The sequence below is a fragment of the Delphinapterus leucas genome, chromosome 15, assembly GCF_059928025.1.
Source record: "Delphinapterus leucas isolate spDelLeu-1000000601 "Yukka" chromosome 15, BTC_Dleu_Yukka2, whole genome shotgun sequence".
NCBI classification, from domain to species: Eukaryota; Metazoa; Chordata; class Mammalia; order Artiodactyla; family Monodontidae; genus Delphinapterus; species Delphinapterus leucas.
Window position 1 is genome coordinate 35,341,487 of NC_143143.1, and position 15,740 is coordinate 35,357,226.

Below are 15,740 nucleotides of genomic sequence, written 5' to 3' on the forward strand. Positions count from 1 at the left end.
TCTCCCGCTGCTCCTGCCCCAGTTCACTCACTCCCAGCCACGCTGCCGCCTCCGGCCCTCGAATTCAGGAGCCACGTTTCCTAGGCCTCACTGCCCTACCGCAGCATCACCTTCCTCCTGCCACTCAGCCCCCTGCCCAATGTCACCTAATCAGAGACCTTCCCTGACCAATCAGAAGACATCGACCTCCTCCCTCATCCCTGTCACTCTGTCCCCTGAACCTGCTTTATTTTTCTTATCACCATGACCCCTGATGTATCTGCTTGATGACCGTTGGAATGTAAGCCTCAAGAAGGCAGGGGCTTTGTTCTGTTCACTGCTGTATTCCCCTAACCCCTAACAGTGCCTGGTACGTAACAGGCACTCAACAAGGACCTGGCAAGTGAATGAGTGAACAGGTGAAGGACAAGCCCCTATGCCCAGGGGGATGTGTGGAAACAGCCTCCTTGAGATAAATAAGGGGCAACAGGCACAGAGGACGTTTTAAGCTACAAATAAGGCATTTACTCAGAAAAGTAGAAAGCTATACAAATGATCAAGCAAATCATAAGAGGCCAGTGTCATGAGTTTCCACACCAGACTTTCCCTAATTCTGTCTCAGATGGGTAAAATGGATGGATAGAAGCTATTTAGCCATCCATCCCCTACTTTGTTAAAAAAATTTTGGAGGTAGTCTCTCTGCTTCTCTACAGACTGTCTTCTATGAATTCAAGGCCCTATCTTCTCTGTGCATCTTGCCCAGCAAATCTGAGTGACCTCTCCCCTCCTGTGAATTTCTCTAAAAGTATTCACCATTGGTACCTAATAAATGGAACTGTTTGTACAAGAATATCAGCCCACGCTATGTGCATGCACTAGGGCCGTGCTCCAAACACACATGGCATTCAGCCTGATGGGAAGTCTGTGATCTCCATCAGTCCAGTCACCTTTGCCTCTTGGGCCTCACAGCCCTGCCAGGGACTCAACAAAGAAGGCACGCCCAGATCGATGGACAGTGCGGCCCCAATAACTGGACCCCAGCAAGGATGCCTTGGTTCCCCATTCCATTGGTTTCCCAGTCAGTTATCCACTCAACAGTGCTCAAGGCATCAGCAACCTGATGTCACACTCCGGGCCCTGGTCTCGAGAGAGCCTGCCTTTCAGGTTCCCTCCCCAGAATGGAGCTGAAGAAAAGCCTGGTCTTGATCCCAGCCCTCAGCAGAATCCCTTCTCTTCTAGGTTACAGTTCAGGGGCCTGATAACCTTCCTTGTCTCTTGGCTCAGTGTTCACCCCGCCTCCTCATTAACACAGGGACCTCTAGGTAACTTCACCACTCACTGTGGAACCCATGTGAGTGGCTTCTTGCCCCAGACACAAGGCATCACTCTTGGGGAAGGCTCTCTGCTGACCGTAACTGGCTCACACACACACAAATGGAGGTGAAAAAGAAAACCAACCTGTTTCTTGGAGCTGGAAGTCTTGCATTTACCTAAGAGAGCTGGTGCTGCTTCCATCTTTGGAAAGCGAGAATGGAAAGAACAATGAGAAGAAAAAAAAAAGTAGGGCAAGCACGTTCATTTGAAAAGAAAAGAAATGAGCCAACAACTAGCAAAGAAGAGAGTCTAGCTCCTTGGGAGGTCGAACTCTGCCACAAACCCAGCAAAGGGCCGGGCTGAGAAGCAGCACCTCGTGGTCAGATACACTTAGCTTAGATACACTTAGCTGGTCAGATACACTTAGCTTCTCGGCCAAACTAGCCTACGAGGCTGGCCCAAGACGGCCAAGACCAGGACAGCTCAGGGAGCTGGTCGGGACTCACATCGTCATCCGAGTCTCCACCTTGCATTGTGCCCACGACGCGTTTGCTGGGTCGTCCTGAGGAGAACAAAAGCATGAAGAGAGTATGAAAACCTTGTAGGATACAGGACAGGAAACGGCCTTCAAGATTTGCTTTCCTTTAGAAAACTGGGAAAAAGAAGAATCACATTAAAAAACTGACTTAAGAAAAAAAAAAACGGACTTAAGTAGGTACTTTCCTGGTGGTCCAGTGGTTAAGGTTCCACGCTCCCAGTGCAGGGGGCCTGGGTTCAATCCCTGGTCAGGGAACTAGATCCCACATGCATGCCAAAACTAAAGATCCTGCATGCCACAAATAAAGATCCCATACGAGGCAACGATGATCCCACGTGCTGCAACTAAGACCCGGCACAGCCAAATACATAAAATAAGTAAATAAATACTTAAAAAAAAATAAAAACAAAAAACTGACTTAAGTAGCATCCAGCTAATCAGAACTGTGATAGTAATAGATTTTCTGCATTTCCACTTTGAAAAAGAGGAAAAGGGCATTAAAATATAAGCACAAATCATAAATCAGAAAAATAAATATGCATCCTGTAAATATTTTAGGTAAAAATCACTGAATCCCATTATTAGTATACATGCAATAGAATAGATGTGCTCTCTGTTGAAAAAAGAAATATATTCTCCTTTTATGGGCCAGTGTCACTTGTACTTGGATCTATGTCTGAGCTCCAAACAGCAAAAAAAATTTAAGTATCACATTAATTTATCCTTCAAAACACCATCATTATCTAAGTGATTCTCCCCTCTTCCTCTGGAAGTCAATGTTTTCTAGATGAGACTTCTGCAAAAACTCAAGAGCCATCCTTGCTGGGTGAAGGCAGAGAGCTGCACATACCCGAAGGCTGAAAAACGGCCACCGGTGACGCCAGGGCCAGGCCTCAGAAGAAAGGCAGCGAAGGCAGCTCAGAGGAGCTCATTCAGGGCAGGCCTGGAGATGGCCATCAAGAGCTGTTTATGGACACGCTCCCTTGGTCAGATAAAATGCAACTCTTGTGTTGTTTGAAGAACTTATTTGTAGTTTTTGGAAACGAACCCTGTGATTTTACTTCTGCAGGCTGAGTGGTCAGCAGGAGAATTTAGGAAACCAGTGCCCTTACTATGTTCTATTAGCCAATTCCATACCTTTTTAGAGCCTTGGCCCCCATCTGCAGAATGGGAGTCATAACCTCTAACCTCTATTTATATCATGAAGCTCTTAAAAAATAAAAGGAAGAGAAAGGAATCAGAGCATCTAATTATCCTATAAAAAAATGAAATGTAATAAATAAAAATAGCTGAGCCTATAAGAGAAAGCAGTTAATATAGAAGTTAATATAAAACAATAAAGATGATTTACGACTTAAAAGTATTATATACATAAAAATGCAATTTTGTTCCAAAAATTAACAGGTAGTAGAAATGCTTTATAGGCAAATACAGGGCAATTTAGTATCTATCAAAATAACAATTTATATAACCTTTGACCTAAGAATTCCATTTTTAATGATGCAACCTAAAAAAACACTAGCACATATGCGGAAAGATGTACATACAAAGGAAAGAGTGGAAATACTTAAATATATATCAATATGGAATGCCCAAATAAATTATGGGTACAGCCACAGGATGGAATACTATGCAGCTGTCAGAAAGAATGAAGCAGATTTATATTTTACTGACATGGAAAAGGTTCCAGTATATTTAATAATAATTTTAAAAAGCAAGTACAGAACCACACACAATCTGGTCCCATTTAGGTTAAAAAATGTTTCGGGTGATCTTTGTGTCCACATCTGAGTGTGTGTGTGTGCGCGCACTCACGAGCGCACACTTGTAAATGTGTGGAAAGGTAATTTGGAAGGACACACCCCAAGCCACTGGCCATGACCCCTGTAGGTGAGGGTGTGGGACATGAGGAAGACCCCAGGGGAGCACCCACATTTGCTCCACATATGTTATTGCTTGAATCTTTTGCAGTAAGAAGGTAGAAACTAAAAGAACCTTTTTTTGGCCACACCTCACAGCATGAGGGATCTTAGTTCCTTGGCCAGGGATCAAACCTGTGCCCCCTGCAGTGGGAGCACACAGTCCTAACTACTGGACCGCCAGGGAATTCCCAGAAGAACTTTTTTTTAACAGCACAGACGCTCATGTAAGTCCCTTATTTGTGCATTAATTCTCTGACCATAAGGGATGTAACTGCACTGAGAGCAGTTTGGACCCAAAACGGGCAGAATTCAGCTGATCAGCAGAGGCAGTGTGTTATGTGGCCTCTGTGAGAAGTACCAAACCATAAATAAGACTGGTTATTCTTGGGGCCAAAGGTAAGAGTATTAGCAGCAAAGATGACCACTGACCAGTTTAAGAGCCAAATCCTGATAAACAACAGGGCAGTGTGCTTACGGGCCTCGAAACCAAGCAGCCCTGACCCAATCCCGGCCGCCATTTCCTGTGACAGGGCATGGGGCGGAGGGCAAGCAAGAGCCACTGTGGTACCTTGCAAGAGCGCCTCCATGGCTGTCCGTGGCTTGGACAGCCGTCTCTCTTCTAGTTCACTGTCGGATTCATCGTCCTCCTGGATGTCAATGTCGGAGTCATCATTACCTGGCAGCGACACAAGTAGGCAAAACAAACGGGCAGCTCCGTCATTGCCTCTAAAACAGCTTCTGTCCAGTAAGGCTCTTGTCAAAAGCCATCTGTGCTTCTGAGCCTTTCTTTTGATGCATTTGATTTTACAAGGCTCTTGGGAGTTGCCTGTAGATACTTAGTGAAGAGTTAATGCAAACAACCATAGGCTAGTTTTTTTTATAAACAATTTTCCAAAGCAAGAAAAAAGTGGGTCAGTTATATCAGTTAGAAACATTATTCCAGTATGTAAAACTAAAAATTTGACTAGCCAGCTGTCAAGGTAGCTGGGAGTTCTTCGCTAGTTGGGGGAAAAAAATCATTCTCTGTTCAGTCTTAGGCCATGTTACCAGAACTCAAGCTCCTTGAAGATAACACGAGGGAAGTGGAGCCCACTCAAATGGTCAGCAACTGCACCAGAACAAGCCTGGAGGCAAGAGGGAGATGGGCCAGGAAGGGCCTGTTTGGGCTGCCTGGGAAAGATAGCTACCTGGTGACTGGCAACGAAAATTGGTGCTCGTGATATTCCTTACTGGAGAAAACTCATTATAAAGGTAAAGAAAGGTCATTCTCAGTGCAACAGGCTTTTACATTAATTTCTTAAATACTCCTCTGGAGTCTTGTGCAGGTTGAACATTTCCTAATGTAAACCTACAAAAGGAGAGTTTCCACAGTGGGGAGAAAAAACTTTCACTGCCCAGCCCAACTGCTCTGTGCCCAGAGAGTGACAGAGGTTTTAGAAGGATGGAACTGGAAGAATGCAGTTGCTGTTCTCATCACTGACTCTTAAGACAGTTTGGAAGTAGAGTAATTGTTCATCTACAAAAATGCTTTGCGTAACTCCTGCTGTAAGAGAGTAATGAAATGGCAGCTGCATCTAGCTGGGCACTGAGGGAAAGTTTCCTGCTTCCTTTAGCCCTGGAGAGAAGAGCTGTGCTCTACAGCACGAAGGGGCAAAGCTGGGAGCTGGAGAAAGTGTCAATAAGGGCATCCTGTAAGGACTTCAGTACAATCGAGCTGACAGCTACCACCTTATAAAAGCTGTTACAGAGAATGTGATTAGATATTAACTAGATATTAACACAAATTAATGACCACAAAGTGAAATCACTCTTCAGATTAGTTCACTTTTTACTTCCTCCAGGAAAATTATGACATTAAATCCTCACCCCATGCAATATAAAGCAAATGATATCATGAATTTTAAACCAACATTAATACAGGTACCTTGGGCTCAGTACGATTTCTTCTGACAAGTCACAGCAATAGACTGAGGACCAAGCATGTAAACTAAAGTTAATACACGCTGACACCGAAATCACCGAGTTGTCAGTGACACGTTAAAATGAGGATGGCCAACTAGGGTGCCGGGATGATTCAACAGGAAAATAATAGACTTTCCAAAAAGTAGTGCTGGGACAAATGGACAGCCACACACAAAACAATGAGTTAATATACAAGAATTAACTCAAAATGGGTCAGAGACTTAAATGTAAGAGTTAAAACTATAAAACTCCTAGAAGGAAAACAGAGGGGTAAACCTTGGTGACCTTGAATTCAGCAGTTTCTTAAATATGACACTAAAAGCACAAGCAACAAAGAAAAAAATTGATAAACTGTACTTCATTAAAACTTTGTACAGCAAAGGACAGCATCAAGAAAGTGAAAAGACAGTCCAGAGAACGACAGAAAATATTTGCAAATCAGAAATCATATACAACGGTCTAGTATCTAGAATATATAAGTCAACAATAAAAGGAAAACCCAATTTAAAAATCTGCAAAGGGCTTGAATAGATCTCTCCAAAGAAGATATACAGACAGCCAATAAGCAGATGAAAAGATGCTCCATTTCATCGGCTATCAGAGAAATTCAAATCAAAACCACAATGAAGGGCTTCCCTGGTGGTGCAGTGGTTGAGAGTCCGCCTGTCAATGCAGGGGACACGGGTTCGTGCCCCAGTCCGGGAGGATCCCACATGCCGCGGAACGGCTGGGCCCATGGGCCATGGCCGCTGGGCCTGCGCGTCCGGAGCCTGTGCTCCGCAACGGGAGAGGCCCGCGAACCGCAAAAAAAAAAAAAAAAAAACACAATGAAATATACTTCATACACACTTAAACTTAAACTTTGTAAGTTTCTCCTTTTAGATCAACACTGTCCAATAGAAATATGCCAGCCCCAGATGCAATTTAAAATTTTCTACTAACTACATTAAAGCAAAAACAGGTGAATTAATTTTAATAATGTTTTATTTAACCCAATATATCTAAAATGTCATTTAATAAGTAACCAATAGGAGACTGGTTCAAGTTGGCAGAGTAGAAGGATGTGCTCTCACTCCCTCCTGCAAGAGCACTGGAATCACAACTAACTGCTGAACAATCATCGACAGGAAGACACAGGAACTCACCAAAAAAGATACCCCACATCCAAAGACAAAGGAAAAGCCACAGTGAGATGGTAGGAGGGATGCAATCAAAATAAAATCAGGGGCTTCCCTGGCGGCACAGTGGTTAGGAACCCACCTGCCAAGGCAGGGGACACGGGTTCAAGCCCTGGTGCGGGAAGATTCCACATGCTGCGGAGCAACTAAGCCCGTGCGCCACAACTACTGAGCCTGTGCTGTAGAGCCCGCGAGCCACAAATGCTGAGCCCGTGCACCTAGAGCCTGTGCTCCGCGACAAGAGAGGCCACTGCAATGAGAAACCCACGCACCACAATGAAGAGTAGCTCCCCGCTCACCGCAACTAGAGAGACCCCGTGCGCAGCAACGAACACCCAATGGAGCCAAAAATAAATATACAAAATAAAATCAAATCCCATAATTGCTGGGTGGTTGACTCACAAACTGGAGAACACGGATACCACAGAAGTCCACCCACTGGAGTGAAGGTTCTGAGCCCCACGTCAGGCTTCCCAACCTGTGAGTACAGCAACGGGAGGAGGAATTCCCAGAGAATCAGACTTTGAAGGCAAGCGAGATTTCATTGCAGGACTTCGACAGGACTGGGGGAAACAGAGACTCCACTCTTGGAGGGCACACACAAAGTAGTGTGCACATCGGGACCCAGGGAAAGGAGCAGTGACCCCATAGGAGACTGAACCAGACCTACCTGCTAGTGTTGGAGGGTCTCCTGCAGAGGCGGGGGGTGGCTGTGTCTCTCCGTGAGGACAAGGACACTGGCAGCAGAAGTTCTGGGAAGTACTCCTTGGTGTGAGCCCTCCCAGAGTCCGACATTAGCCCCACCAAAGAGCCCAGGTAGGCTCCAGGGTTGGGTCACCTCAGGCCAAACAACCAACAGGGAGGGAACCCAGCCCCACCCATCAGCACACAAGTGGATTAAAGTTTTACTGAGCTCTGCCTACCAGAGCAACAGCCAGCTCTACCCACCACCAGTCTCTCCCATCAGGAAACTTGCACAAGCCTCTGAGATAGCCTCATCCACCAGAGGGCAGACAGCAGAAGCAAGAAGAACTACAGCCCTGCAGCCTGTGGAACAAAAACCACATTCACAGAAATATAGACAAGATGAAAAGGCAGAGGGCTATGTACCAGATGAAGGAACAAGACAAAACCCCAGAAAAACAACTAAATGAAGTAGAGATAGGCAACCTTCCAGAAAAAGAATTCAGAATAATAACAGTATGATCCAGGACCGTGGAAACAGAAGGGAGGCAAAGACTGAGAAGATGCAAGAAATGTTTAACAAAGACCTAGAAGAAATAAAGAACAAACAAACAGAGATGAAAAATACAATAATTGAAATGAAAACTACACTAGAAGGAATCAATAGCAGAATAACTGAGGCAGAAGAACGGATAAGTGACCTGAAGACAGAATGGTGGAACTCACTGCTGCGGAACAGAATAAAGAAAAAAGATTGAAATGAAGACAGCCTAAGAGACCTCTGCGACAATATTAAATGCAACAATATTCACATTACAGGGGTCCCAGAAGGAGAAGAGAGAGAGAAAGGACCAGAGAAAATATTTAAAGAGATTACAGTCGAAAACTTCCCTAACATGGGAAAGGAAATAGCCACCCAAGTCTAGGAAGCGAAGAGATTCCCATACAGTTTAAACCCAAGGAGAAACACGCTGAGACACACAGTAATCAAACTGGCAAAAATTAAAGACACAGAAAAATTATTGAAACCAGCGAGGAAAAAACGACAAATAACATACAGGGGAACTCCCATAACGTTAACAGCTGATTTCTCAGCAGAAACTCTACAAGCCAGAAAGGAGTGGCATGACATATTTAAAGTGATGAAAGGGAAGAAACTACAACCAAGATTACTCTACCCGGCAAGGATCTCATTCAGATTCGATGGAGAAATCAAAAGCTTTACAGACAACCAAAAGCTAAGAGAATTCAGCACCACCAAACCAGCTCTACAACAAACGCTAAAGAAACTTCTCTAAGTGGGAAACACAAGAGAAGAAAAGGACCTACAAAAACAAACCCAAAGCAATTAAGAAAATGGTCATAGGAACATACATATCAATATTACCTTAAAAGTGAATGGATTAAATGCTCCAACCAAAAGACACAAGCTCGCTGAAAGGATACCAAAAAAAGACCCAAATATATGCTGTCTACAAAAGACCCACTTCAGACCTAGGGACACATACAGATTGAAAGTGAGGGGATGGAAAAAGATATTCCATGCAAATGGATATCAAAAGAAAGCTGGGGTAGCAATACTCATATCAGGTAAAATAAACTTTAACATAAAGAATGTTACAAGAGACAAGGAAGGATACTACGTAATGATCAAGGGATCAATCCAAGAAGAAGATATAACAATTATAAATATATATGCACATAACATAGGAGCACCTCAATACATAAGGCAACTGCTAACAGCTATAAAAGACGAAACTGAGAGTAACACAATAATAGTGGGGGACTTTAACATCTCACTTACACCAATGGACAGATCATCCAGACAGAAAATTAATAAGGAAACACAAGCCTTAAATGACACAATAGATCAGATAGATTTAATTGATATTTATAGGACATTCCATCCAAAAGCAGCAGATTACACCTTCTTCTCAAGGGTGCACAGAACATTCTCCAGGATAGATCATATCTTGGGTCACAAACCAAGCCTCAGAAAATTTAAGAAAATTGAAATAATATCAAGCATCTTTTCTCACCACAACGTTATGAGATTAGAAATGAATCACAGGGAAAAAAAGTAAAGAACACAACACATGGAGGTTAAACAATACGTTACTAAATAACCAAGAGATCACGGAAGAAATCAAAGAGGAAATTGAAAAATACCTAGAGACAAATGACAAGGAAAACACGACAATCCAAAACCTATGGTATGCAGCAAAAGCAGTTCTGAGAGGGAAGTTTATAGCAATACAATCCTACCTCAAGAAACAGCAAACATCTCAAATAAACAATCTAACCTTACACCTAAAGGAACTAGAGAAAGAAGAACAAACAAAACCCAAAGTTAGTAGAAGGAAAGAAATCATAAAGATCAGAGCAGGTATAAATGAAAAAGAAACAAAGAAAACAATAGCAAAGATCAATAAAACTAAAAGCTGGTTCTTTGAGAAGATAAACAAAGTTGATAAACCATTAGCCAGACTCATCAAGAAAAAGAGGGAGAGGACTCAAATCAATAAAATTAGATATGAAAAAGGAGAAGTTACGACACCGCAGAAATACAAAGCATCCTAAGAGACTACTACAAGCAACTCCACGCCAATAAAATGGACAACCTGGAAGAAATGGACAAATTCTTAGAAAGGTATAACCTTCCAAGACTGAACCAGGAAGAAATAGAAAATATGAACAGACCAATCACAAGTAACGAAATTGAACCTGTGATTAAAAATCTTCCAACAAACAAAAGCCCTGGACCAGATGGCTTCACAGGCGAATTCTATCAAACATTTAGAGAAGAGCTAACACCCATCTTTCTCAAACTCTTCCAAAAAACTGCAGAGGAAGAAACACTCCCAAACTCATTCTATGAGGCCACCATCACCCTGATACCAAAACCAGACAAAGATACTACAAAAAAAGAAAATTACAGACCAATATCACTCATGAATATAGATGCAAAAATCCTCAACAAAATACTAGCAAACAGAATCCAACAACACATTAAAAGGATCATACACTGTGGTCAAGTGGGATTTATCTCAGGGATGCAAGGATTCTTCAATATATGCAAATCAATCAATGCGATACACCACATTAACAAACTGAAGAAGAAAAACCATATGATCATCTCAATAGATGCAGAAAAAGCTTTTGACAAAATTCAACACCCATTTATGATAAAAACTCTCCAGAAAGTGGGCATAGAGGGAACCTACCTCAACATAATAAAGGCCATATACAACAAACCCACAGCAAACATCATTTCAATAGTGAAAACTGAAAGCATTTCCTCTAAGATCAGGAACAAGAAGACAAGGATGTCCACTCTCACCACTATTATTCAACATAGTTTTGGAAGTCCTAGCCACGGCAATCAGAGAAGAAAAAGAAATAAAAGGAATACAAATTGGAAAAGAGAAAGTAAAACTGTCACTGTTTCCAGATGACATGATACTATACATAGAGAATCCTAAAGATGCTACCAGAAAACTACTGGAGCTAATCAATGAATTTGGTAAAGTTGCAGGATACAAAATTAATACACAGAAATCTTTTGCATTCCTATACATTAATGATGAAAAATCTGAAAGAGAAATTAAGGAAACACTCCCATTTACCACTGCAACAAGAAGAATAAAATATCTAGGAATAAACCTACCTAGGGAGACGAAACACCTGTATGCAGAAAACTGTAAGACACTGATGAAAGATGATACCAACAGATGGAGAGATATACCATGTTCTTGGATTGGAAGAATCAATATTGTGAAAATGACTATACTACCCAAAGCAATCTACAGATTCAATGCAATCCCTATCAAATTACCAATGGCATTTTTTACAGAACTAGAACAAAATACCTTAAAATTTGTAATGGAGACACAATAGACCCCGAATAGCCAAGGCAGTCTTGAGGGGAAAAAACGGAGCTGGAGGAATCAGACTCCCTGACTACAGACTATACTACAAAGCTACAGTAATCAAGACAATATGGTACTGGCACAAAAACAGAAATATAGATCAATGGAACTGGACAGAAAGCCCAGAGATAAACCCACACACCTATGGTCAACTAATCTATGACAAAGGAGGCAAGGAAATACAATGGAGAAAAGACAGTCTCTTCAATAAGTGGTGCTGGGAAAACTGGACAGCTACATGTAAAAGAATGAAATTAGAACACTCCCTAACACCATACACAAAAATAAACCCAAAAAGGATTAGAGACCTAAATGTAAGACCGGAGACTATAAAACTCTTAGAGGAAAACATAGGAAGAACACTCTTTGACATAAATCACGGCAAGATCTTTTTTGATCCACCTCCTAGAGTAATGGAAGTAAAAACAAAAATAAACAAATGGGACCTAATGAAACTTAAAAGCTTTTGCACAGGAAAGGAAACTACAAGCAAGATGAAAAGACAACCCTCAGAATGGGACAAAATATTTGCAAATGAATCAACGGACAAAGGATTAATCTCCAAAATATATAAACAGTTCATGCAGCTCAGTATTAAAAAAACAAACAACCCAATCCAAAAATGGGCAGAAGGCCTAAATAGACATTTCTCCAAAGAAGACATACAGATGGCCAAGAAGCATGTGAAAAGCTGCTCAACATCACTAATTATTAGAGAAATGCAAATCAAAACTACAATGAGGTATCACCTCACACCAGTTAGATTGGGCATCATCAGAAAATCTACAAACAACAAATGCTGGAAGGGGTGTGGAGAAAAGGGAACCCTCTTGCACTGTTGGTGGGAATGTAAATTGATACAGCCACTATGGAGAACAGTATGGAGGGGTTCCTTAAAAAACTAAAAATGGAATTAGCATATGACCCAGCATTCCCACTACTGGGCATATACCCAGAGAAAACCATAATTCAAAAGGACACATGCATCCCAATGTTCATTGCAGCACTATTTACAATAGCCAGGACATAGAAGCAACCTAAATGCCCATAGACAGACGAATGGTTAAAGAAGATGTGATACATATATACGATGGAATATTACTCAGCCATGAAAAGGAACGAAATTGAGTCATTTGTAGAGACGTGGATGGATCTAGAGACTGTCATACAGAGTGAATATATATGGAACCTAGAAAAGTGGTGCAGATGAACCAGTTTGCAGGGCAGAAATTGAGACACAGATGTAGAGAACGTATGGACACCAAGGGGGGAACGTGGCGGGTGGGAGGGGTGGTGGTGTGATGAACTGGGATACTGGGATTGACATATGTACACTAATATGTATAAAATGGATAGCTAATAAGAACCTGCTGTATAAAAATAAAATAAAATTCAAAAAAAAGTAACCCATTTAGAAAAGTATTAATGAGTAATTTTACTCTACTTTTATAGTAAGTCTTCAAAATCTGGTGTATATTCTCCACAAACAGCATATCTCGATTTGGACTAGCCACGTTTCAAGTGCTCCAAGAACACCAGCTCATGGCCAGGTACCGATGGTGCAGTTCTAGACATGGAGATCCCTGAGCGCCTTTGCCATCACTGTGCACTGGCACAACACCCGTCACACAGTAGGCACATGGTAAATGTGCATGACATGCATGAACATCTTCTCTCCACTACACCACAAAAATGGAACCACAGCAAGGTTACTCAGTTGCTTTCTAGAAATTCCTGGGTCATTTTATAAATTCAGAGGATTCTTTAAGTTCCTAATGCTACAGTGCTTGAATCCTACCGAGGATACAGTTATAAATTTACCCCCAGCAACGAGGTTTAAAAGGATGGTGGGAAGATGAAGAGTTGCTCTTGACTTTTATTACAGGGCATCCCAACAGAGCACTTTGCCTTTTTAATCTCTGGGGCCTATGGCACTCTCCCATCTCTAATTACTCAAACTTTCTCTTCCTCAAACCTCTTACTCCAAATCCCAAAGCGAAATCTGAGATGACTTTACCTCCTGCTTAACAGAGAAGACAGTCTCCATCAAGTGTGAACCCCTCAAGCACACGGCCCACCTTCCAGCTCATCTCATCTGCCTCAGCTCCAGCCCCATGTGTTCATACTTTTCCTCACTCAGCAAAATTCACTGAGTTTCTCACAGAAAGGCTGGGACTTTACCCATCTGATAGCTCCCTTCTCCCCAGCTCTACTGATTTAGCCTTTGTTTAAACAGCATCTCCCGGTGAGGCCTACCCTGACTCCTCTTTAAAACTGCAATTCTATTACACCTTCCCTTTGCCCCTTACCTGCTCCTAGTTTTCCCCCATGGCATTTTTCACCTTCCACAAACAGCTTGCTTATTGTTTGTCCCCCAGCATGTCGTTAGCACATCAAATCGTTTAAGGCAAGGATCCCTGTCTGCTGTCCACTGGTATGTCCTTAGCACCCAGAACAGATACTCGATAATGCTTTGCTGGGTTGAATCAGCTACCTGCAGAGTGGCCTGAACAAGATGCTCTCTTCCAGCTTTTGGATTTTGCTAATTCTTGCCCTGATTCACATCTATGTACTATTAGATTTTTCTGTTCAGAGGAGTCTTTCACAGATGGGAGAAAAGTTCAGAAGGTCTTCCTTTATATCTCTCCTCCTTTATATCCCAATACTCTGGGCAATGTTCCCACATGTGCAGAAAAGCAAAGAAGCACAGGGCATCTTAAGAAGCTTAGGATAAACAGAACTGAGAATGGTCCTTTGTAAATATTTTCCTAACTTCTTTGCTCAAAAATTACTAAATTAAGAGCTTTCCTTCATTAAGTTGGTTTAAACTGGAACTTATTTTTCCAAAAAAACTAAATCACACATACTCATGAGAATCTCTGTCCTTCATGAGATCCCAAACCTATGGATCACAAAATTAAAGTATGAGTTCAGAAGAATAAAGCAAGATCACTGAGAAAGGTCTTAATGTGCTGGTCCAGGGCAGAGCAGGATGCAGCCAACCAACCGGGCTCTTACCTGTGCTGGGCCTCTCGGAAGAGGATAAACTCCATGCAGGCTTATCATTTAGGGCTGCTTCAGGCACTCCTGGCTGACCTGGAACCATAAAGGTGAGGGGCTGCTTTTGCTAGAGAGGCCCTTGGAATTTTCTAAACTTGCCCCTAGAGAATTTCACAGCAGTCCCTACTCTTCTTCCAGAGTTTCCTGACATTCAGGAGAGAGAGGCATAGAACAAGTATGACAGGCAAGAGATACAAAGGGAAAACACAGAGAGAGAGCACACCTGCTGGGACAGGCACACTTCCCGCAAGCATGAGAGAAAAAACCATCACAAGAAAAGAGGAACAAGCAAGAGAAGTAACTCTGTGAGACAAAGCCATCAATTCCGCATGAAGATCATGTGCTGCTACTGCTCCCAAGGCTGACTTGACACCTTGGTGAAGTTCATGGATGAAGTGTGCTACCCAGTCATGGGGAACATTTCTTCCCAGAATCTAGGTCTCACAAGTAGGTAACTCCCATTTCTCTACAGGTGAGAGCCTAGATGAACGACTTTGGATTACTGGGGGACATATGACAGGTGTGTGTGAAGTGGGGGGACTACCTTCAAGTAAGTATACACTTGTACTGCATCACAATACTTGCTTTCCCTCAGTTTGCCCTAAAATAAGGAACCCTACAAGACCTCTAAGAGCAAATTTTCTTGTATAATTATATGCAACTCAAACTAATTGTATCATTTAAACAGGGGAAAACAGTATTTCAGTTGGCACGAAAACCAAATGTACTTTAAATGCTATGTAATTTAAAACATTCTCTTGAGCTCCTAAGTGAATTAAAATGGTACCTGATATAAAAGTTGTGAGAAAATTGCCTTTTGAAAATAAATAAAATATGTGTGTAAGTTTTCCGAGGCTAAAAACTCTAGTCCAGAGTAAGCACGTCCATTTAAAAAGTGTGGGCTTACTTCTGCTCTTGAGCAGTCGCTTTTCTTCCTCCTTTAGCTTGTTCTGCATCAGACGGAGAGTGTTTTCAGCTTCCTATGGAGCAGGAAAAACAAGATCCAGAAGAAATGACACTTTCTGGACTGTTTTATTATTCTTTACCATGTAAGTACTGTTAAATTTGTGATATAGAAGCAAAAAAGACTAAACTACAGGAAGGGGAAGAGAACTAACGCTGCGTGAGAAACTCAACACCCCCTCTCCGTCATCACTCTGGCAGCCCGATGAAA

General features: G+C 42.1%; 1 protein-coding gene across 8 annotated transcripts in view; it reads right to left on the bottom strand.

Annotated features, from left to right (window-relative positions):
- The window catches only part of IFT38 (intraflagellar transport 38), a 64,637-nt gene that overhangs the window by 11,148 nt on the left and 37,749 nt on the right, over positions 1–15,740 (bottom strand). For 5 of the 8 annotated variants that reach the window (XM_089896269.1, XM_089896267.1, XM_089896266.1 and 2 more), the window contains 5 exons: positions 15,474–15,546; positions 14,525–14,602; positions 4,322–4,429; positions 1,800–1,855; positions 1,438–1,494 (listed from right to left, as the gene is read on the bottom strand). In XM_089896269.1, the coding sequence (XP_089752395.1) occupies positions 1,438–1,494; positions 1,800–1,855; positions 4,322–4,429; positions 14,525–14,602; positions 15,474–15,546 (372 nt within the window). The remainder of the gene's footprint in view (positions 1–1,437; positions 1,495–1,799; positions 1,856–4,321; positions 4,430–14,524; positions 14,603–15,473; positions 15,547–15,740) is intronic. The other 3 variants (XM_089896273.1, XM_089896272.1, XM_089896274.1) reach the window with 3 other exon arrangements.